General features: G+C 41.6%; 2 protein-coding genes across 3 annotated transcripts in view; both read right to left on the bottom strand.

The window, feature by feature from the left end:
• SNX6 (sorting nexin 6) overlaps positions 1–24,752 on the bottom strand; it is a 58,458-nt gene that overhangs the window by 18,649 nt on the left and 15,057 nt on the right. For both annotated transcript variants that reach the window (XM_056133136.1, XM_056133135.1), the window contains 6 exons: positions 23,694–23,798; positions 21,112–21,222; positions 19,512–19,633; positions 15,797–15,920; positions 11,414–11,509; positions 4,039–4,144 (listed from right to left, as the gene is read on the bottom strand). In XM_056133136.1, the coding sequence (XP_055989111.1) occupies positions 4,039–4,144; positions 11,414–11,509; positions 15,797–15,920; positions 19,512–19,633; positions 21,112–21,222; positions 23,694–23,798 (664 nt within the window). The remainder of the gene's footprint in view (positions 1–4,038; positions 4,145–11,413; positions 11,510–15,796; positions 15,921–19,511; positions 19,634–21,111; positions 21,223–23,693; positions 23,799–24,752) is intronic.
• Positions 23,858–24,752, bottom strand: part of CFL2 (cofilin 2) — a 93,297-nt gene continuing 92,402 nt past the window's right edge. Inside the window, exon 5 of the transcript XR_008795061.1 lies at positions 23,858–23,880. The gene's annotated coding sequence lies outside the window, so the exon portion shown is untranslated. The remainder of the gene's footprint in view (positions 23,881–24,752) is intronic.

The raw sequence follows: 24,752 nt of genomic DNA, 5'->3' as shown, positions 1-24,752 counted from the left end.
TTGGATTTTGGGTCACTCCCAGAGATCCTCCTGGGTTACTCCTGCCTCTGCACCAGGAATTACTCTTGGTAGTGCTTGGGGGCCATATGGAATGCAAGATTAAAACTGGGTGAGTTGTGTGAAAGGCAAGTGCTCCCCACCCCCACAGGTTCTAAAATGAATTTAGTTGTTGCTGGGGATTTGGGGGGTGGTGTTGGGTCACACCTGGCAGCACTCAAGGGTTAACTCCTAGCTTGGTTCTCTTAAGGGGCCCTGAGGGGCTGAGGTCAAAGCTGGAACATGTGGAAGCAATACTTGTACTCAGTCCATTGAACTATCTCTCTGGCACAGATAAAGGGTATTTTATTTTTAATGTAATTTTATTAGTAAGGAAACCAACAGAAGGGAATTTAGAGACTTGCCCACAATTCTGAAATAATCAGTAATGATCCTAGGAAGGAATTAAAATTTCCCATACTTTTACAATTTTTTAATTATAAAAAAAGGCATATAAAACTACTATTTCAGGGGCTGGAGTGATAGCACAGCAGGTAGGGCGTCTGCCTTGTGGCCGACCTGGGTTTGATTCCCAGCATCCCATTTGGATCCCTGAGCACTGGCAGGAGTAATTTCTGAGTTCAAAGCCAGGAGTAATCCCTGTGCATTGCCGGGTGTGACCCAAAAAACAAAAAAAAAAACCCAACAAAACAAGAATAGATGTTATCAAGCCAGGTACCTTTACTTCCTTCTTTCAGCTGTGCGCTTAATAATGCTCCAAAATGAAGATTTATATTTATAGGCAGCTCTTATTTGTCCCTGTATCAGACGTTCTCAAGCAGTGTGGTCTTAGATCACCTTTACACTCTAGAAATTACTGAGGACCCGAAAAAGATTTTTTAAAAATTTTTTGCTCTGTTTTGGGGGGAGGGGTCCACACCCGGTGATGCTCAATGGTTACTCCTGGCTCTGCACGCAGGATTTACTCCTGGCAGTGCTTGGGGGGGCTATATGAGATGCTGGGAATTGAACACAGGTTGGCTGCGTGCAAAGCAAACGCCCTACCCGCTGTGCTATCACTCCAGCCCCCCAGAAAACGATTTTGCTGACACTTTTTCACATTTGCCACAAATCTCCTTTGTGTCTGATGTAATAAAAGGTGGCCTGTGTTTTTTATTTGCTTCTACATTCAATCTACAGAAAAATAATTGTTTTAATTCAAGTATATCTAGAAATCCAGATTCAATTATGTAGCTAGGAAAGCAAGAGATATTTTGTAAGTATTTGCGGGGGGGGGGGTGGTGGAACCACACCCAGTGATGCTCAGGGGTTACTCTTGGCTCTGTACTCAGAAATTACTCCTAGCAGTGCTTGGAGGATCGTGTGGGATGCTGGGGAACAACCTGGGATGGCAGGATGCAAGACAAGTGTCCTACCTGCTGTACTGCCTCTTCAATCTCCAATTTCTACTAAATATTCTACTAATATTTTCAGATTTGCTATGTTCTAAGGCACTCTAATACCACTCCAAAATTTAAGCAGTAATAGTTTAAGAGGTTTTTAGATTGGCAATCTAAAATTTACCAATAAACTTTTCGTATTTGTTTGCATTAAGTTTCATATATATCACAAATCACAAATCATCCTGTTATTCATCGATTGCCTCGAGCAGGCCCCAGTAACGTCTCCTTCATCCTGGCCCTGAGGTTATATTCAAGGCTCTTTAGGAGAATGAGACCCATCATTGTTACTGGTAGTTGGCATATTGGGTACGCCACGGGGAGTTTGCCAGACTCTGCCGTGTGGGCAGGCTACATTCGGTAGCCTGCCAGTTTGTCAAGTAGGAATGAGATGTCATAATAAGATGTCGCGCGGCCGCGAATGCTGGAATATATATTCAGCATTCCGGGAGCTGGAATATATATACATATATTTTAATTTCCACTAAAATTTATCCTGGGCAAGAAAGACAGTACGGATTAGGGTGCTTGCTCTGCATGTTATCAACACCAGATCATCCCTCAGCACCACACATGGACCCCTGAACATGGCAAGGAGAGATCCCTGAGCAGAGTCATTAGCAAGCCATGAGTACTGCTGGGTGTGGACTATTTTCCCACCCCAAAAAGGACCCGCCAGTTTAAAAATATTTAAAATATATATTTACTTCATGACCCAGTCATATCTAATCTATGTGTTACACAAGAGAAATGAAAGCATATATCTATATTAAGACATAAACTAATGATTCATGTCAGACTTACGATGAACATCCCAACATCCCAACAAACCAAAATGTAGTTCACAAATAGCTGCCTGGCATATCCATAGGATAGAATAGCACTCACAACAAAAATATATGAATAAGAACAATCAATACACACAACATGGATAAATTCCATAATAATTTTATTTAGTTTCAAGATCAAACATTAGAAAATGCAAACCAATCTATAAGGAAGGAGATCAGCAAATGCCTGAAGAGATAGAAGGAAGAATAACAAAGGGCCACAAGGAAAACTTTTGTTTGTTTTGGGGATCATATTTAGTGATTCTCAGGGTTGACTTCTGGCTTTGTACCTGACAGTACTTGATGTGGTGGCAGGAATCAAACCCAGGTTGGCCACATTCAAGGCAAGCACCCTAACCATCACATCATCTCTCCATCCCCTACTTTATTTATTTAGGCTTTTTTTGGTCACAGCAGACATTGCTCAGGGGTTACTCCTGGCTCTGTACTCAGGAATCACTCCTGTCAGTGCTCGGGGGACCATACGGGATGCCAGGGATTAAACCTGGATCAGCTATTTGCAAGGCAAATGCTCAACCTGCTGTACTATCGCTCTGGCCTCTCTACCCCTGTAAACTCTGAAGGAATTTTATATACATGACTTTGTAACACCACTTAGAAAGTACTGGTTCTGGGGCTGGAGCGACAGCACAGCAGGTAGGACATTTGCCTTTCACGCGGCCGACCCGGGTTCGATTCCCAGCATCTCATATGTTCCCCTGAGCACTGCCAGGAGTAATTCCTGAGTGCATGAGCCAGGAGTAACCCCTGTGTATTGCCGAGTGTGACCCCCCCCCAAAAAAAAAGTAAGTACTGGTTCAGTGCTGGGGAAATAGTACAAAGGTTAGGGCAACATTACCCAGGTTTAATCTCTAGAACACATGACCATCTGAGCATCACTGGGTGCAGACCTGGAGGTCTCAACACTAGAGGGGATAAATATCACTGTATCCTTAAACACTAGCAAAACCAAGGCTCAGCTGGCTGAGTATCACAGGGAGTGGCTCCTGAGTTTCTTAGGAGACCTTTATCCCTCCATAAAGGGAGAGAATATTGACCTAATGAATTATGCAATACTCCTCAAAACTGACATATAATATCAGCGTCCTAGTAGAAATCATAAAAAGAACTTTATACTGAATTTATCAGTAATCCTCAGAAGACTTTTTAACTACTGGGAAGTGAGCTCCTGGTGATGGATATTTTCCAGAATTCTAAATATTGCTGAAAAGTGAATTTTACCATTGTCAACAAATATTATCAGTTTTCACTGAAGTGACAGGCTCCATTAATTTCTGAGAAAATATTTACCAAACACTCAAGTCTGAAAAACTTATTTTAAACTTGTTTATTTAGTTGATCTTTCAAAAGTGTTTTATGAGAAAAGCAGCTGGTTCAGCCCCAACTCAGTCAGTTATATATCAAAATGTAGCCAAGAGCTGTATGTAGGCATATTTTTTCAAAGTATTTTTAAACTATTTTTTAAAATACTCATCACCTAGAATACCTTTTAAAATGTGTGCTCCAAGGAGGTTTAGTATAATAGATAATTTACTGTTTTATCAAGTACATCTTTAGCTGAAAAAAAAAAAAAAGTTTAAACTCACAGACTTCCTAAAGAGGGTCTTGGATTTTCAAGGTTTCATACATACATAGTCCACAGGTTGAGAATCTCTGTTCTACATCACAACTTCCTCAAATTGTATAGAACATAAAATCTCCATCATTATTCAGCTAAAAAATATAAGCTATAGCCATAAGAAAAACCTTACTTTTGTGGGATCTTGTCATCCTATCAGATTTAGCAGATGCATCCTTAACTCGGTTATGGTATTCTAAAAGGAATGTTCGTTCATGCTCAAAGAAATCATCTACATCCTATGGGATCAAAAGAAAATAGGAACTTTTAAATATACTTGCTGTAGTATAATAATAACATAAATAAACATTATCATCATAAAAGATCATCAGCAAAACAGTATACCTAGCTTCTAATAGTTGTGTTATATTAATTTCACCGAGTTTAGACTTTTTTTTCTTTTTGGGTCACACCCAGCAATGCACAGGGGTCACTCCCGGCTCTGTACTCAGGAATTACTCCTGGCAGTGCTCGGGGGGATGCTGGGAATCGAACTCAGGTCAGCTGTGTGCAAGGCAAATGCCCTACCTGCTGTACTATCGCTCCAGCCCCCTCACTAAGTTCAGACTTCACATGTTTCTATCAATTAAGAAACTTCCGATGGTCTTGTACCTGAAGGTTCAGAGCATCCCATATGGTTCACGTTCACAAGTTATACTCTAAAGTATGTTTCCACTCATGCCCAGCTTCAACAAAATCAATACTGCCAGGGGGAGGACCAATTGCTTTTCAGAGGGGAAAAAAGGGAAAAATCTGCATGACATCTCATTCTTATACATAAGGGCTTAATGACTCCGGGATGAAATACAACAATCTTCACATATTTTCCTCTAAGAAAAATTTTTGGGATCATTTTTAGTGGATTATTTATAACAAACAATACAAAAGAAATGATTTAGGTACTGCTTTGGGGGCAGGGTTTGGGGGTCGGGGTGGAAATATGGTGGAATACAAAATATGCTGGTGAGTAGGTATAATGGTGGTGGAATTGATGTTGGAATATTAAATGTAACAAGTTATTGTGAACAACTTTATAAAAATAAAATAAACAAAAAAAGAGGAAAAAAAGGAAAAATCTGATAAGCAACTGAACAGGCCATTAGTCCAGACTAACAAGTTTTACTCATTAAGACTAGCTCTTTGTTTTAAGAAATCTGGCGAGATGAATTATCTAGGAACAAGTATTTTACTAACCACTGCTTACAATTTTTTTTCCTGTGGGGAAAAAAAGGTGGATATACATGAAAAATAAACAATACAATATTTTCTCACTCGTAAAATAACATTTAATGAAAGAAAAAAATCATCAGTTGATATGATGTAATTTGACTCATCAGCAGAATGTGAGAAGCGAAAGTCAGCATCGGCAAAATGCACTTTAAAGCTGTAAATCATGCACACACACATTATTTGTGGGGAGGATCCAGGCAGCCAACAAGCAAGGAAATACTCTAAGTGGAGCTATATCCACGGTCCCAATATATTCTATACCAGTTTCCTTTTTCTGGGTTTTTGCGTGCGTTTTGGGCCACACTCAGCAGTGCTCAGCGCTCTGTGCGTTGCCAGGGGTCAAACCCGGGCTGGCCACATACACAAACAAGGCAAATGCCCCACCCACTGCACTACTGCTCCAGCCCCAATATACCAGTTTTCTTAAGTGTAAATATGGGGATAAAAAACTGTCCAGGGGCCACAGAGAAAGAGAGAGAGAGAGAAAGAGAGAGAGAGAGAGAGAGAGAGAGAGAGAGAGAGAGAGAGAGAGAGAGAGAGAGGAGAGAGGAGAGAGAGAATGTACAGTGGGTAAAATGCTTGCCTTGCACGTGGCTGACTGGGGTTTGATCCCCAGCATCCCATGTGGTCCCCAAAGCACTGCCATGAGTGATTCCTGAGTACAGAGCCAGGAGTAACCCCTGAGCATAACTGGGTATGGTCCTAAAACAAAACAAACAAAACACCTGTCTAACTTGTTGGGGCCAGCCAACACTACAGCAGGTAGAGTGCTTGCCTTGCATGCAGCTGACCCAGGTTCGATCCGTGGCACCACATATGGCACCTGAAAGCCCCAACAGGAGTGATCACTGAGCCCTGAGTGCAGAGCCAGGAGGAACCCCTGAGCACTGACAGGTAGGGCCCAACAACCATAAAAAATCCAGAAACAAAAACAAAAACAAAAAAGGTATAGAGCTATAATACAGAAGGTAAGGCACTTGTCTTGCATGTGGCCAACTTGGGTTCAATCTCCCACACCACATATGGTCTTTGAGCCTGACAGAAGTGATTCCCAAGTAAAGAGCCAGGAGAGTAAGCCCTGAGCACCACCTGAAACCCCAAAACCCCCCCCAAAAAAACCAAAAAAACTTGTCTAACTTGCAGGGTTGTACAAACCAAGAAAGTAAAGGTTGCCAACAAAAACACTGTAAATGTTTTTTTTAAAAAATAGTGTTTTTAGCAAGCACGATAGTAAGACTGTAACTGTACCTCATGATGATTCACTAATAAGAAATTTAAAAAAAGTGTTTTTAATAAATGTCACTTATTTACTAAGAAGATTACCAAGATTATAATGAAATGGTGGTTTACATTTCATGTTAAGAGAAAATGTTAAAAATCAGTACTTGGCACCAAAACTATGGAAGCTGAGGGACCGGAGGGACAGTACAGCAGATAGAGCGCTTGCTTGCTTTGCATGTGGCTGATCCGTGTTCGATCCCTGGTATCCTATAAAATCCCCAGAGCCCACCAGCAGGAATGATCCCTGAGCACAGAGCCAGGAGTAAACCCTGAGCACTGCCATGTGTGGCCTAAACACAAAAAACAAAAAACCCAAACCAAAAAAAAAAAAAAAAAAACACCCACTCCCCCCCAAAAAAAACCTCAAAAAGCAAAAAAACAACAAAACCCCTTCCATGAAAGTAGTCCCTATTAGGTAAGCAGGGACTTGAAAAAACTTTAAATAAAACGATTTAGGCTAACATTCAATAAGGTGATTTATTTCACGGTTCATCCTCTCAAATTCTTTCCTGCAGTGAAAAGCTTAAACCCTGTGGGACTGCTGCTAACTTCTTTTCCTAGAGAGCAGACCTGTCTCTGTCTCAGAATCATGGCTCCCCAATCTCTCAGGGAGTAGGGCCAGCCCCCATGGCCTGCAGAGCAAGTGAGTGTCAGGTGCACAGAGATGACAGCACTAATGAGTCTGGCAGGACTTTAGTGCCCACATCATGCAGGAGCTCTGCACCTCCAGCACCCGACCTACCCCCGCCTTGTCACAGGTGCGCATGCCGACGACACTTCTTGACTTCCCCCACACCTGCCCTCACTCTCTCAGAGGAGGACCCTTCTCACGACACCTGGTATGGTCCTGCCTGGTTCCAACTGAAAAATGTGCAAATAAACTTTTACAATTTATAAAAAAAGATCACAGTCAGGGTCCTCCCGCTGTTCATCGATTTGCTCGAGTGGGCCCAGTAACGTCTCCATCGTGAGACTTGTTGTTACTGTGTCTGGCATATCGAATACGTCACGGGGAGCTTGCCAGGCTCTGCCGTGCGGGCGAGATACTCTCGGTAGCTTGCCGGGCTCTCCGAGAGGGGCGGAGGAATCGAACTCGGGTCGGCCATGTTGGCTGCGTGCAAGGCAAATGCCCTACCACTGTGCTATTGCTCCAGCCCGTAAAAAAGATAATAATAATAATTTAAAAAATGGGCCAGAGAGATAATATAGTGAGCAGGGCACTTGTCTTGCATGCCACTGACCTGGTGCCATCCCTAGAATCCCATATAGTCCTCCAGGCACCACTAGGAACAAACGATTCCTGAGCACCATCAGGCGTGACCAAAACCAAAACCAAAAAAAAAAAAAAAAAAGGATAAAGCAGCATTTTCCCCCTGAGGATTTGCTTGATAAAGATTTTTCCCCCTTAATGGTAAGAGTCCAAGTAAATCTATTCTTTTACTTTTTAAAGACATCATTAAGAAAAAAATAGGCATTATTTAGGTATCTTAACTTTGCAAAAATTTTGATCCATATTACCTTATTCAGCCTTTCCAACAATCCTGAGAGGTACGGTATATCAACAATACTTAAAAAATTCTGAAAATGTTGGGGGCTGGAGCGATAGCACAGTGGGTAGGGCGTTTGCCTTGCACGTGGCCAACCCGGGTTCGATTCCCAGCATGCCATATGGTCCCCTGAGCACCGCCAGGGATAATTCCTAAGTTCAGAGCCAGGAGTAACCCCTGTGCATCGCCAGGTGTGACCCCCCCCCAAAAAAAAAATTCTGAAAGTGCTTAAGTTAAAAAGTGACTTTTGGGGGACTGGAGCATTAGTACAGTGGGGAGGGTACTGATCTTGCACACAACTGACCCAGGTTCAATTCCCAGCATCCATATGGTCTCCAGAGCACCACCAGGAATCATTCCTGAGTGCAGAGCCAGGAGTATCCCCTGAGCATTGCTGGTGTGACCCAAAAAGTAAAACTAACAAATAAAATAAAAACCAAAACTCAGTGACTTTTGGGGTCGTATAGCCTGAAAATGAGTATCTCACTGAGTTCTAACTCTCACTCTGATGTCTAATACCTGGAAGATTAAGGACTTGCATACCAAAGGAGGTAGCCCTCTTCTTTCTTTGCCCTACACCCTATGAGGCACCTCACGTGCTTGTGGCTGGACATTTCACTCCACGCACAGATCTCCTTATGGTTCTCCTCCACCCAGCTGTGCCATGATCACACCTTGACACCAGGGAGTGAGTGCACATACCAGGATGGGACAGTTAACACTCTAGAGCAGAGGTTACCAAACTTCTTTGGCCTTCTGCCTCCCCAACTGTGGATTTTGGGCCACATACCCAGCAGTGCTCAGAGGTTATTCCTGGTTGCTCTTGGAAGTCCTCATAGGCCATGCAGTTCTGGGAATCAAACCCAGGTATCCTGCATGCAAAGCAGGCACTACAACCCACTGAGCCATCTCCCTGGCCCCTATAAAAGCCTTCAGAAAGGAAAATAAAACACTTCAGCACCCCAATGGAAATCTATCTTCTTTAAGCATATAGGAAATGCCCAACAATAGCATCCAAATCTATGACCTCCCTAGGATTGTTCCAGTATCTTAAGGGATGGAATTGCCCACTTAAGTGAAACACTTTATTTTTATTTATTTATTTGCTTTTTTTGGGTCACACCCTGCGACGCACAGGAGTTACACCTGGTTCATGCACTCAGGAATTATTCTTGGCGGTGCTCGGGGGACCATATGGGATGCTGGGAATCGAACCTAGGTCGGCTGCGTGCAAGGCAAACGCCCGACCTGCTGTGCTATTGCTCCAGCCCAAGTGAAACACTTTAGAGGGTTCCTTCTTACAAACTGTGGGCTGTGACCCCGAACAGTGTTACAAAAATGAATGAGGTCCTTTTAAAATAAACCTGCTTATCTTTTTTTTTTTTTTTTTTTTAGGTTTTATGCTACACCCAGTGGTGCTCAGGGCTTACCCCTGGTTCTGTGCTCAAGGATCACTCCTTGGAGAGCTCAGGGGACTATAGTGGGTTCTAGAGATAGAACCCATGTCAGCTCATCCAAGGCAATGTCCCTGTCTGCTATACTATCTCTCTGGCCCCTAAAATAAATTTCTTGGAGCCAGAGAGATAGTGTGAAGGGCTGGGTGAATGCTTTGCATGCAATAGGCCTGGGTTCCACCCCCAGCACCACATAGTACCCAAAACACTGCCAAGTGAAGCCCAGAAACAAAAACAAATCAAAATAATACTTTTTAAAAAAATTTTTTAAAATTCATTTTTTGTTTTTGTTTTGGAGTCACACCCGGCAATGCTCAGGGGTTACTCCTGGCAGTGCTTGGGGGACCATATGGGATACCTGAGGTTGGACTCTGGTTGGCCACATACAAAACAAGAGCCTTACCTGCTGTGCTATCTCTCTGGCCCCAATTCTTTTATAATTTTTTATCAGCAAATGTTTGAGTGGGTTACTTATTTTATATACCTATATACTCAGAGTCACATATAAATTTTTCAGACAAAAAAGGGGTTGCAAGTAGAAAAAGTTTAAGAAACCCTGCTCTATGTGTAGGGTTTTTGCCTTGCACAGTGCTGACCCAAATTTAATCCCTGGCACCCGATATGGTTGGTCCCCCAAACTAACCAGGAGTGACCCCTCAGCAAGAACCAGAAATAATCCCTGAGCACCACTGGATGTGGCCCCAAAACAAGACCAAACCAAACCAAAAAAAGAAGAAATCCCGTTCCAGAGAATAAACTTATGGAAGAAGTCCACAAAGGACTTTGAAAGAGGCTTGGAATTGAGGTAGGGAATTATGGGATTCTTGATACCTGGAACATAATTCAGTCTTGAAGGTGTGGGGTTCAGAGGGGCAGGAAAACTCCCTGCAGACCTCTTGAAGATGGGGCTTCCCAAAGAGTGGAACCTAAATCAGGGGACCAAAGTTTTCCAGCCCTGAAGATTCTACTTTCCAAACTTTTCTTTTTTCTTTCTTTCTTTTTTTTTAAATTAGTGAAACACCACGAGGTACAGTTATAGACTTACAAATTTTTGTGCTTGGGTTTCAGTTATACAATGATCAAGTACCCATCCCTCCACCAGCGCCCATCCTCTACCACCATGGGTCCCAGCATCCCTCCCACCTCCCATCCCCCCATCCCCCCCCTGCCTCTGTGGCAGGTCATTCCCTTCTGTTGTCTCTCTCTCCTTTTGGGCTCTGTGGTTTGCAAGAGAGGCACTGAGTGGCAATCATCTTTGGTCTATAGTCTACTTTCAGCATGCTTCTCCCATCCTGGGAGGATCCTCCCAACACCCTTTATTTGGTGCTCCCTTCTCTATCTGAGCTTCCTTTTTCCCTAGCATGTGTGGCTGGCCTCCAAGTCATGGAGCAAAATTCCTGATGCTATTCTTGGTCATTCCTGGGTGTTAGTCTCCCATTATGTTACTTTATGTTCCCCAGATGAATGCAATCTTTCTGTGTCTATCCCAATCTTTCTGACTCATTTTGCTTAACATGATACTTTCCATGTAGTACCACTTGTATGTAAATTTCATGACTTCATCTTTTCTAACAGCTACATAGTACTCCATTGTGTTAATGTACCAAAGTTTCTTTAACCAGTCATCTGTTCTCAGGCACTCAGGTTTTTTCCTGATTCTGGCTATTGTAGAGTGCTGCAATGAACAAACAGGTACAGATGTCACTTCGACTATACTTTTCTTTTACTACAATATAATTTTCTGCACCGCTGAAATCTCAATCCCTCCTTCTCTTCAAAGAAGTAAAACGTCACTGTGTCTTTGAGAAGGTGGGCTGGGAGGTGGGAAGGAAGCTGGGGACATTGATTGAGGGGCACTGACACTGGGACTGGAGGGGGAACATTATATGCCTGAAACTCTATTAGAAACAGCTTTGTAAATCACAGTGCCTAAATTAAAAAAAAATTAGTAAAATCTCAAATCAATGCCTCTCTTTAATAATTAACAAAATCTTACCTTTACTCCTGAAACGATTACCCCATCTGCTGATTTAACCATGTTTTTAAAGAAATCTTCAAGCTTTTCTTTTTTATTTTTCCCTCGTACACTCAACTGAAAGGCAAATTTAAGACAACTTTTACAAAAATTTATTGGGAAGAATTGTCTTTTTCTCTGAAAATAAAATGGCAATCTCAAATTTCATTTTTCATTTAAGTGATTACACACGCACGCACACACACACACACACACACACACACACACACACACACACACAGAACAACAGGCAGTATCAGGGATCTAACTTGGATTGGTATGTGCAAAGCTAGTGCCTTAAGCCCGTATTATCTCTTCAGCCCCACACGCAGTTTTTTTGTCTTCTAACGGGGTGGGATGAGGAGGGTAATGCATCAAACCTACAACCTTAAACATGCTAGGCAAATACTCTACCACTGAGTTATATCCCTGCCAAGATTCTAATTTTATTTTATTTTATTTTTGCTTTTTGGGTCACACCTGGCGATGCTCAGGGGTTACTCCTGGCTCTGTACTCAGGAATTACTCCTGATGGTGCTTGGAGGACCATATGGTATACTGGGAATCGAACCCAGGTTGGCCGCATGCAAGGCAAATGCCCTACCCGCTGTGCTATCGCTCCAGCCCCCAAGATTCCAATTTTAAACTTAAGCTTGTTAACTGTATCATATTTATCAGTGATTTTCAAACTTTAGGGCATTAGGGTCTGGGGCCCAGGGATATGGTTCAGTACCCACACTGCTGCTGAGTACAACTGCGAGGTCTGTTGTGGTAATCCACAGTACCACAATTAAATGTGCAAGCAAGTAGATGTGAAACCACCAGGACTTTATAAAGCAACTGAAAAATTTAAATGAGAAGTTCCTTAAAGTGTGAAAGTTTTTTTCCCAAAGGGAACACTTGGTGGTGAAGAAGAGCAGAGAGGCTTATTCCTGGCAGTGCTGAGGGACCATAAAATATCAAGGATACATCCCAGGCATTCTATAAAAGATGTGCTAAGCCTGTCACACTCTCTCTCCAGTCCTTAAACATAAAATTTATTGGAGTACAATCACATGATCCTCTGCAAATTCTTTACTCTGAGCTCATCTAAGGGTCACTTCTTATCCTGTGTTGAGTGTCAGCAACTAATAAGCAATACAAAAGATGACTGAATGGTATGCATGGTTCTTTTACTTTCTTTGTATTATTTATTTGTTGGGTCATACCCAGTGATGCTTGGGGTTAATCCTGGCTCTGTACTCAGGAATCATTATTGGCAGAGCTAAGGAGACCACAGGGGACACCAGAGATTGAACCCAGGTCAGCCATGTGCAAGGTAAGCACCCTACCCACTATCTCTTCAGTCACTGGTTATCAATTTTAATTATTTTTTTTGGTTTTGTTTTTTGGGTCACACCCGGTGATACACAGGGGTTACTCTTGGCTCATGCACTCAGGAGCTACTCCTGGCAGCGCTTGGGGAACCAATATGGGATGCTGGGAATTGAACCCGGGTCGGCCGCGTCCAAGTCAAACACCCTACCCGCTGTGCTATTGCTCCAGCCCCGTTATTTTTTTAATTTTAATTTGTAAAAAGTTGTTTACTAGGGCGAGAGAGATAGTACAGTGGGTAGGGTGCTTGTCTTGCACACGGCTGCCCCGGGTTGGATCTCCTGCACCCCATAGTCTCTTGAGCACTACCAAGAGTGATTCCTGAGTGCAGAGCCAGGAATAGCCCCTGAGCACCACAGGGTGTAGCCCCAAAACAAAACAAACCCCCAAAACATTTCTATTCCCTTTTGTTGTTATCTGCCATGACTGGAGGTCACATGCACTTAGCTTGCTGTTTGCTGTGAATCTCAAACAGCACCAGTCTCAGGTGAGGCATTATTTCCACACTACCCCGATCCCGACCCTGAATGGCCCTTTAAAGGCAAAACAGAAAGCAGTTCTTCTAACTTTACCACTTGCAGCATCAGGGTGCCCCAAAGATACATAACTCATATAATGCCCTTCTTTGGCTTCAACGTCACCTTTACATAAGACCTACAAACCTCTAACTGCCTCTCTAAACCTTAGATCTTATACTATTTTTTCGGGGGTGGGTCACCCTCAAAGGCTTTTTGGTTCTTTGAATCAGCAGTTGGCCCTGTTACATCATATTCCTTTTTACTGGTTTCTGGGTCACAACTGGCTGTGCTGGGGGGCTACTCCTGGCTCAGTGCTTGGAAGAACCATGCAATACCAGGAGTAAAATGCTGAGCCACATACATTCAAGGCAAGTGCTCTACTGCTGAGCCACATCTCTGGCCCTACATCATATTCTTACAAGGAGATCCGACTAAGCTCACATTAGATGAGTATGAAACACTTTGCATTTAATCTCCAAAGTTTTCTAGTTTCTTTCATTCAAGCCCCTTCAGTCAGTCTGTTAAGACTCCCACGTTCCCTACAATTCCAAGCCTCTCTTGGAAATGTCTAAAACATGTCCTCATGCATTCTCACTGTTCTAGAAGTCCTTATTATTTAAGCAGAATAAGCACAGAATACTACTAGAGTTTATATCCCTCATGCCTGATATAGTCAACATTTTTTACAACTGTTAGCTATAAATACATGCATGTGTCATGTAAGTCTATGCTTATAAATATATTCATGCTTATGATGAAGTATTTCTGTGACCATGAGTTATTTCACACTTAAAATTTTTTTTCTCAGTATACTGAAACAGGACATTTAACTGTCATAACTGCTTAGACTAAATCAGATGGAAAAGTTTTATACACAAAATTGATGCTGATGTTGACTTGTAAGCAAGTAAAAACTATTCTACAACTGTTTTTAGCTAAAATTATAAGTTTAGAAGCTGGAGCGATAGTACAGCGGGTAGGGTGTTTGCCTTGCATGCTGCCGACCTGGGTTCACTTCCGACCCGGGTTCGATTCCCAGCATCCCATTTGGTTCCCTGAGCACCGCCAGGACTAATTCCTGAGTGCAAAGCCAGGAGTAACCCCTATGCATTGCTAGGTGTGACCCAAAAAGGCAAAAAAAAAAAAAATGAGTCTATCTCATCATTTGAATACAGATCCCAAAATATATATCAATCACTCACTAAGAAATATTATGCCCCAAAACAAAAATTGGGGCTACACCTGACAGTACTCAGGGCTTACTCTTGGCTCGGATTCAGGGATCACACCTGGTGAAGCTCAGGGAACCATATGGGATGCAAGAGATCAAACCCAAATTGACTGTGTGCAAGGCCTACCCGCTAGCCACTATGCAGCATCATGTAGCAATATGAACGAAGAAATTTTTAAGTTTAACCACTTCAACCCTCCCCCACGTCCCCTTGCACTATTAATAATTTTAAGCAGGGAGGGATCAGCACTGAAGGTCAGGTAAATAAATTAAGAGTTAAGGCATACTCAAAATTAATCTGGAATTTGAATGGGCGTTGTGAAGGGGAGACTGAACCTGGATTGATTACTCCAGCCCCCATCATTTATGGGATTCTTCTTGGTTCTATATACTCAGGGGACCATACGTGGTGCTGGGGATCAAACCGAGGTCTGGTGCATGCAAGACAAGTGTCTTATCACCTTTACTCTCTGATGCAAAGCATGCACTTCAACCTTTCGAGTTATTTCCCTGGTCTTAGTAATAGAGAATGTGTTGCTCAAGAATCTTCCTGGTTTTTAAAAAAAAAAAAAATCTTCCTGAGGGCAGAATGATAGTACAAGGGGTAGGGCATTTGCCTTGGATGTGACCAACCCAGGCTTGATACCTGGCATCCCATATGGTTCTCCAAGCACTGCCAGCAGTAATTCCTGAGCACAGAGCAAGGAGTAACCCCTGAGCATTGCCACGTGTGGCCCGAAAACAAGAGAATCTTCTGGAATCTCCATGAGACTTCAGAACACTCCCAATGTGTACATGAGAAATATGAATTAGGAACCAAGAAGATAGCTCAGGACATGGATTGAGCACAGCAGTTCCAGAGTCAATACCCAGCACAGCAAGGCTCCTTTAGCACTGCTAGAGTGACCCTTGGTCACTGGGCCAGAAGCAGCCCCAGCACTGCTGGGTGTGGCCCAACAACCCTGCTCCAAAAGAACCATTTTAATAATTTAATAATCCCATTTCTCAAGAAGTTCATAATGCAGAATGAAAATCAACAACCCATGTAGTAAGATGATATATCATCATTACTGCAATTAATCTATTCAATTGCCTCTGAAATACTGCTGTGTAAAAGGAAAAAGTATCATTTCAAATTGTATTGAAAACTAACAATGCCTTTTCTACTGACTCTAAATAAACCTTGATCACCTTAGTAATTCACTAAAATAAACTGATTGCTTTATTTAATTCAATACTCACATCTTGATTATATTCCAAGAAGACGTGGAAATTTAAATCTTTTCTCAAAATAGGATGTGCTGCCACACGACATAGGAATACTTCATGCATTGCAACAGTCTTCTTGAATATTGCCAAATATTCACTAGAAATAATATACAAAACCAAAGGTAAATTACTGCATCAACTAGAAAATCATATTCAATAATATTTTAGCAAATATTCTTTGGATTATTGCGAATGAATAAATTGGATACAAAGATAATTCATGTAAACAAAAATTTTAGTTGAACTGTTAATAAAATATACAAAACCCAGCTCTGAAAAGACTCCATGCTGGTTAATATTTATTATATGTAAGTGTTAATATTTTTAGGTTTTATGAACTTTTCTTCCTAAGCAAGTTGATTTTAAAGGTGACAGATATAGGAGTGTGTATCTTCAGTTCCAGGCAAAGTATATTTAATTATGTGGTACTATCTTAATGATTCAATTACCGATAACTAATGCTCTTAAACACCTTTGTACAAAAATATAACAGTAATAACCTTTTTTAATTTTTTTTTTTTTCTTTTTGGGTCACACCCGGCGATGCTCAGGGGTTACTCCTGGCTCTGCACTCAGGAATTACGCCTGGCGTTGCTCAGGGGATCATATGGGACCCTGGGAATCGAACCCAGGTCGGTCGCGTGCAAGGCAAACGCCCTACCCGCTGTTCTATTGCTCCAGCCCCTTTTTTAATTTTTTTTTTACAATAATAATTTTTAACTAATGATCCAAACACACAAGAAGTATAGCACAGGCTAATTTTTGCCAATACATTAGGCAAACTGAGAGAACTGAGTTTAAAACGCTTAATATCACTAGTGATTCACAGCGATCAACAGTAATATATGTCAGTTTGGGGGCAAAAAAAAAAAAACACTCAAGGAAACGGCCCAATATTCTTGCTTCAACTACGTGCAAGGAGGATAAGTTTTACATACCAGCAAACCAGCAGGACCAATGTTGGGAGAAGTTTGATCTCTGTGAGGGTAGTCATTCAGTGAAGACAAAAAAGAAGGATGCAGAGGATGGAGGTAGCAGTAGAATAAACCCAAGGTTCTCTGTTATCCAACCCCTAACCAGACCACAAAAGAATCATGATCAGGGCCACTGGAAAACCATAGATTCTTCTATATTAATGTGCTCTACTAATTTCCAGCTTTTAGTCTCAAAAAATGTAAAAAAAATTACATCTCTCTGCTATCAGATTATAGTTTGCACCCACCACTGACAGAATTCCTAAGATATCTGTCACCTTACATTTGGACAAGAAAGACCTACTTTGCTCATTATTTACCAAGAAAATTTAGCATTCTGTATTTTTCGTAGTATCAGTATAAAATCCAGAGCTTCACACATGCGAGGAACGCTGCATACCTCTGAGCCCTGGTCCCTAAATTTAGTATTCTGAAGAGGAATCCAGTAGCAGTTGTGAATGTATGTTTGAAAAGTAAAACTAAGTGGAAGACAAGAAAAATGCACAAATAACGAGAAAAAGAGTGATGGAGGTGATGCTAATACAAGGGAATTATTTCTCTTGTTAACTCTCAAAACACAGAGAAACAATATATAATATAAAATTATTTTCAACAAGTTGAAATTATAATAGGAATCTATTTTTTCAAGGCTTTAATACATATATATGTGTATGTGAAACTATACTAAATAACTGTAATAAAAACCTTTTTTGTTCTATCTTTTTGTTTTTGGGGCCACACCTGGTGTTGGCTCAGGGATTACTCCTGGCTCTGACCAGGGCTTACTCCCTGTGGTGTTCAAAATGCGGTGCCATGGATCAAACCTAAGTCAGCAACATGCAAGACAGGCACCTTACCCACTGTACTAACTCTCTGGTAACATTTTAGTTTTATCACAGGGGATTTAGAGCCACATATGGTGACAGGTGACACTCAGGGGCTATTCCTGGCTATGCTCAGGGGAGCATGCAGTGCTGAGTACTGAACGTGGGCTTCCAGTGGGCAAATCACGTGCTCCAGCTCTCTGAGCTATCTCCCTGGAATCTAGTCTTATGTACTGATTATCGACTGACTCATTTTTGGATCTAACCAAGTGGTGCTTTAGGGCTACTCCTGACAGTACTTAGGGGACCACATGCAGCATCAGGGATTTAAACTGGGGTCAGAGCGACTCAAGGCAAAAGCTTTAATCCCTGTACTCTCAGCTCTATTACTTTTATTTTTATTTAGTTTACTTGTTGGTGGTCCCAGGGCCTTACATATACAAGGTGAAGTGTGAGCAATATCCCTGGCTCCATAAAAACATTTTTAATTTGATTTTCTAAAAGCCCCTCCCGTTGATCGTCGATTTGCTCGAGCGGGCCCAGTAACGTCTCCATTGGAGACTTTGTTGTTACTGTGTCTGGCATATCGAATGCTCTCGGTAGCTTGCCGGGCTCTCCGAGAGGGGCGGAATTTTTTCTTTGGCCACACCTACTGATGTTCCATGGTTACTTCTGGTTCTGCACTCAGGAATCACTCTTGGTGGTGCTCAAGGAACTATATGGGATGCTGGGGATTGAACATGGGTTGGTTACATGCAAGACAAGAGCCCCACCCAGTCTACCATATCTCCAACACTGAAACACATTTTAAAACTTCCGTCTTTATTTTATTCCAATTCCTTTCTCTCATGCCAAAAGTAACAGGCAGAAAAAGAAAGGTAATCACACCCTCTCATTTAACAAAACAGAAAATAGAATAGATGCAAAGGGCAGCTTAGTTGATGTTTATATGCAAACATGAATCAAAAAAGAGAACTGGCGGGGTGGAACTTAGGACAGTGGGTAGGGCATTTGCCTTATACACAGCCAATCTGGATTCAAGTCCCAGAATGACATCTGGTTCTTTGAGCCCACCAGGAGTAAACCCGGACACCACAGGTGTCATGACCCAAAAACCTTAAAAAACAACAACAAAAAAATGAGGTTGGAAATGACCATGGCCCTGGAAATACTAAACAAAATAATTTATATTCTGCTTTAAAAATTCTGTTTTCCAGGGGCTTGAGAGAGAGTTCAATGGGCCGGAGTCTATGTTTTGCATGCTAAAAGCCTGGGTTCAACCCTCAGCACTACATGGTCTTCTGAGCACTCTGAGAAGCAACCACCAAGTTCTGGGACTGAGCCAGGAGTAACTTATGAATACCACCAGTGACGGCCGGGGGGTGGGGGGAAGGGGGAATCAAACTAAAAACCTTCATTTTCTGGGCTTGGGAGACAGCTCTAAGGAAAGAAGTACAGCAGATGCTTTGCATGCAGGAACCCTGGACTTAACTCCCAATATTCCAAGGTTCTCTGAGCACTCCAGGTGTGCCCTCCTCACCCTAGTCAAATCGTTAGTTTTCTACTATTTTTTTTCCTTCTATGTTTTAAATAAGCTTTTGGATGCTCCACTATTTAACTTTAAGAGTCTATTTAAAACGTCAACTTAAAGACTTTTACAATGTAGATAATTGTTCTATAATTTTCTTGTGGACTCTGATCATGATCATTAATACTGATTGTGTGGTTTAAAACTGCATCTTCCAAAAGAGTTACTATGGTGAAAATGATTAAAAGGATGGGATATCAGAGAGCACCAAAAAAAGAAAAAAAAGAAAAAAAAAGAAATTAAAACAAGCAAGAATTAACAAAAAGCAACAACAACAGTAACAACAACAACAAAACACATACGCTTCCAGTTCCTGTTTCATTTTTGTGAATTCTTCTTTTGTCATGGACCCTTCTCCTTCTCCAAGTTTTTGAAGTTTTTCCCTTGAAGCATCAAAATCAGGTCGTGGTGGTGCTGGTGGGATCTACAACAAAACATATTTTTGTTGCGCTGAGGATCAAACTCAAGATTTCTGCGTGTACTTTATCATTGGGCTATATCCCCAGCACAAAATCACTAATTTCAACAACTGTTTCATTTCTCAGGCTGGAATGATAGTACAGAGGGCAGGGCCTTGTACATGGTGGACCTGGGTTCTATCCCAGGTACCCCATATGTACCGAGTCTGTCAGCAGTGATCGCCAAGCCAGAGACCAGAATAAGCCCTAAGAAATGCTGGTTGTGACCTCAAAACAAAACAAAACAAAACAAAAACCCAAAGATTATTTCATTTCTCTAGTAGTTTTACCATTAAAGACCAAAAGTGAAAAATATCCTGAATAGAAAAGAAGCTGAAATATTCTGCCCCCAAGATTAGAAAATGTGAGTAGGTCTAGAAGTGAAAATTTCTCGAAGTTCTTTATATTAAAAAGGGAACATAACAAAGCACATTTCTTTTTGTGTGTTGGGGACATAACAGTGGTGTTCTGGAGTTAATCCTGTGTTCAGGGACCATACGCAGTACCAGGGGTTGGCTGCATGCAAAGCAAGTGCCTTAACTCCTGTACTATCTATCTCTCTGACCCCAAGCCTTCCAACCCTTTTTTTTTTTTAGCTTTTTGGGTCACACCCGGTGATGCCAGGAGTTACTCCTGGCTCATACACTCAGGAATTACTCCTGGCAGTGCTCAGGGGACCATATGGGATGCTGGGAATTGAACCTGGGTCAGCCACGTGCAAGGCAAACTCCCTACCAACTGTGCTATCGCTCCAGCCCCCAAGCCTTCCAACCCTTAAATAAATCTTTCTACCTAAGAGTTCAAAATCAGGGGACAGAGTACAGTGGGTAAAGTGTTTGTCTTGCACATGGCTAACCAGGATTTGATGCCTGCCACCCCATATGGAGTGATCACCTGAGCTTTAGAGCCAGGAGTAAGTCCTGTCTTGCACATGGCTGACCAGGGTTTGATCCTGACTCCATCAGGAGTGCTCCTTAAGCTTAGAGCCAGGAACAAGCCCTGAACAGTCCTGGTGTGGCTCAAAAACAAAACAAGAGGGGGGGCAGCAGGGAAAAAAAGAGCAGCTGGAGAGATAGAACAGAGGGTCAGGCACCTGCCTTGAAAATGGTTCACTAAGATTCAATCCCAGCAGCCCATCTGGCCCCATGAGCCCTGCCAGGAGGGATCCCTCAGCACAAAACCAGGAGTAAGCCCTGAGCATGACAAAGTATGGGCTCAAAATCAAAACAAAACAAATTACATCAATTACTAAACGAGATTTAACACACAATGAAGTACCTAGAAAGTTCAGATTAAAGGGGCCAGAATGATCAGTATAGTCCCCCAAGCATCACCAGGAGCAAGCTGTGAGTGAGCATTGATGGGAGTGACCCAAAACAACAACAACAAAAACTCTTCCAAGAAAATGAAATTAAAACAAAACAAAACTAAACTAAATACTTACAATGTAACCTGCATAATCTTCATTTTCAACGAAGGAATCATGCAGCCAGATAAATTCCTCATGTTGTCGAACAACAGAAAATTCATTTTGCTTAAAATTTGGCAATGAACTCTGCAAAGAAAGAGATTCTCTCAAATTAAAAGACACTAAAAAGGTTTTAATAAACATGGAACTATTTATCAGTACTTTAAAACTTTATTATGAAAATCTTGAGGCACTTAGACAAAATTAATCCAGGATTTAAAAAAAATAAGTTGGCAGGCCTCCTATTATATCGTATTCCTATCATTACTTAGAAGTTACATTAAGACATTTCCAACTCAACTAAACAAAAGATACATCTGCAATCTGAAAATGAACCTGACAACTAAAATCTAAGATGAAAATTAAATTTCTAAGACAGTAATTTAGAAACATAACAACAAAATTTACTAAGATTGGGACCCGTGGTGGTGGAGGATGGGCGCTGGTGGAGGGATGGGTACTTGATCATTGTGTAACTGAAACCTAAGCACAAAAATTTGTAAGTCTATAACTGTACCTCAGGGTGTTTCACTAATAAAAAAAAAAAGAAAAAGAAAAAAAATTGAAGTTCAAAAAAAAATTTACTAAGATTGATAAAAGATAAAAGGGTCCCTGAAGATGATTTAGTGGCTTCAAATGCTGTCGGACAAGAGGCTGTGAGTTCAAATGTGATGCTGGGGCCCCAGAGCTATAGTTAGCTGAAACACATGCTTTGCATCCCTAGCACTACATGGTTCCCTGAGCACTACTGAGGCGACCCCAGAGCACCAAGCCAGAAGGAGCCTCTGAGCACCACTGGGTGGGGCGCCAAAATAAAAATATCCAGTGCCTACACCCCAGGTGAGAAAAGGTGCCGTCCCTCTGCCTATTACCCCTAGCGGCTCAGTGGCCGCCATCTTTCAGAGGCCATTGGACAGTCAGGAATGGGCCAGCAGTCATGAAACTTGCAGGGTCTCATGGGATGGGGGTGGTGCTGGCCCTTGTCCTCCCCTGCGGCAATGAGACCGGAGTCACTGCCCATGAACTGCCCCTCTGGCTACTGATTAAGCTGCTTAACAGCCATGATCCCAGAGATACGCAAATGAATCTCAGAACCCAGCGGCTTTTGGAAGAAATCCCTCCAGATTTAATAATTAAAATTTCAGAATTCTAAAATCACACGGCCACAATGACCACGTGGCATCATATGCTATTCATAATCAGCTATAGAAAACAAATAATCTAATGCTGCCTTTTCAGCAGGTCCTAGTGTTGGAGTAAAATCCTAAATAATAATGGTGGGACTGATATCAAAATATTGAATGTAATCAAAGTAGAGAGAGAGTAATGTGGAAATCATCTGCCACACAGGTAGGGGCAGGGTGTGGGACAGGGGGGTTTTTGGTGGTGGAAAATGTGCACTGATGAAGGGATGGGTGTTCCATCATTGAATGACCGAGACTTAAACTTGAAAGCTTTGTATCTATTCTCAAGGTGATTCAATAAATAAATTTATATATCAATTAAATTATATATTTATATATTATATTAATAAATGTATATATTTTATAGATATATATGTGTGTGTGTGTGTATATATATATATCTCCAGTGCCTAGTATCTGCAATCCTGACAGCTCTGCCAGATGGGATCCCCGGAGAGAAAGGTCCAGAAGATGGCTAGAGGCTTCCAGAAATGCTCTGCCAAGGGGCTAGATCAATAATACAGTGGGTGGATAGGGCACTTTGTCTTGCTCGCTTGCGGAAGATCCAGGTTCGATCCCCAGCATCCCATATGGTCCCGAGCACCACAAGAAGTGATCAAAGGGCAACACTGAGTTGTGGCCAAAAAGAGACCAAGAGCTGTGCTGGTGGTGAGGGAGTCTATAGTGAGGCAGGCGAGACTGGAAAACATACTAATATAAGTCTACAGGGGCCAGAGCAGCAATACAGTGGGTAGAGTGCTTGCCTTGCACTTGGATAACCTGGGTTAAATCAATATGGTCCCCTGAGCCCACCAGGAATAATTCCTGGACATTGCCATGTATAAGGTTCCAAAATCAAAATAAATAAAGTCTAGAGAAAGTAAAAATTCCATTAAGTTCAGGTTGTGATTATTGTTAATCTTAAGAAAACAGTTTCCTAAAATTTTTTTAAAACTTTTTTTCCTTAAATTTTTATTAGTGAAACAACATGAGGTATTTTTCCCCCCTAAAATTTTTAAAGTTATTTTATTTATATATTTTGCTTATAATCACAATCTCCCCGCCCCCTTCTAGTTACTGTTGCTATTGTTTGGATGAGCAGGGAGTGCACACACTTGGATGCAGAGCACAGCAGATTGCATATTCTGCTACGGCAGTGGGGACCACAAATGGCAGTACGGGAGAGCTCCTTCTCAAGGTCCACTACCCAGCCATCCTCGGACCCTCTCCCTGAAATTTTCTCTGCTAAAAAAACAGCAATAAATTGTAAACTAAAGTAGTCTTTCTGGTTCTGTTAAAAAATTAAAATTCTGGTCAACCTCTGACAATAGCACAATAAATAGCTAAATAGCACAAGAATAAAATCACATTTACCTTTGTGTGAACAGTGAATTTTACTTTGTCTCTCTCACTAAGAGCGTCAGAAATGTCCACCTGCAGAGCAGCATCACTTTGAAGATCTACATTAATTGCTTTAAGCTAGGAAAAAAAAAAAAGAAAGTTCTGTAGGCTGTTGTATAATTCACTTTCCCTATAATGCAAAAACAAAACAAACAAGAACCTAAAAAAAAAAAAATATATATATATATAAAAAGCATTCTAGTCTATTTAATCTACATATATTTTTACTCTTTTGGTTTTGGGCCAAAACCCAGTGGTCCTCAGGGCTTACTCCTGGCTTTGTGTTTAAGAATCACTCCATGCAGTGCTTGGGAGGCCATGAGGTTCCGGACTCAGCTGCATGTAAATAACTCTTGTACTATCTTTCTGGTACACTATTACCTTAAACAATTTCTTTTTGTATTTTCTCTTTTCTCCCTCCCCTCATCTCTGAGTCTACTCAGAGTGCAAAGCCAGGAGTAAGCACTGAGCACCGCCGGGTGTGGCCCCCAAATTAAAAAATATAAATAAAATTTGAAAAATTCTAAGATCAGGGAGATAGTTTAATTGGCCAAAGACACACTTTGCATGCAGAAGACCCAGATTCAGTCCCTGTCACCACATGGTTCCCTGAGCATCATCAGAGTGACCTACACCCCCACATTTCCAGCACTGAGCTTAGGCTACAGTAGACCACTGCGATGGCCCCAAACCCAGTATGTATATGTGCATGTGCAAATTTTTGTTTGGTTTGGTCTGAGGTACATGCTCAGTGGTGCTCAATGCTTATTCCTAGCTCTATGCTCAGGGATCACTCCTAGAGGGATTTAAGAGAATCATACAGTGTCAGGGATGTAACCAAGGAATGTGCAAGGCAAGTGCGATACTCATACTCTACTTAATCTTTTCAGTTCCCTACGTCCTAACATATTTGGGTAATCTGGAAATTAATAAAAGAATTACATAGTATATTTATTTATATTATTTTTTGGTTTTGGGGCCTCACTTGGTAGTACTAAGAGCTTACTCCTAGTCTTGCACTCTGGAATAACT

Source organism: Sorex fumeus, unplaced genomic scaffold, assembly GCF_029834395.1.
Source record: "Sorex fumeus unplaced genomic scaffold, SorFum_2.1 ptg000098l, whole genome shotgun sequence".
NCBI lineage: Eukaryota > Metazoa > Chordata > Mammalia > Eulipotyphla > Soricidae > Sorex > Sorex fumeus.
The sequence above is the reverse complement of the archived record's forward strand: the minus strand, read 5'-3'. Positions and strand labels throughout refer to the sequence as shown.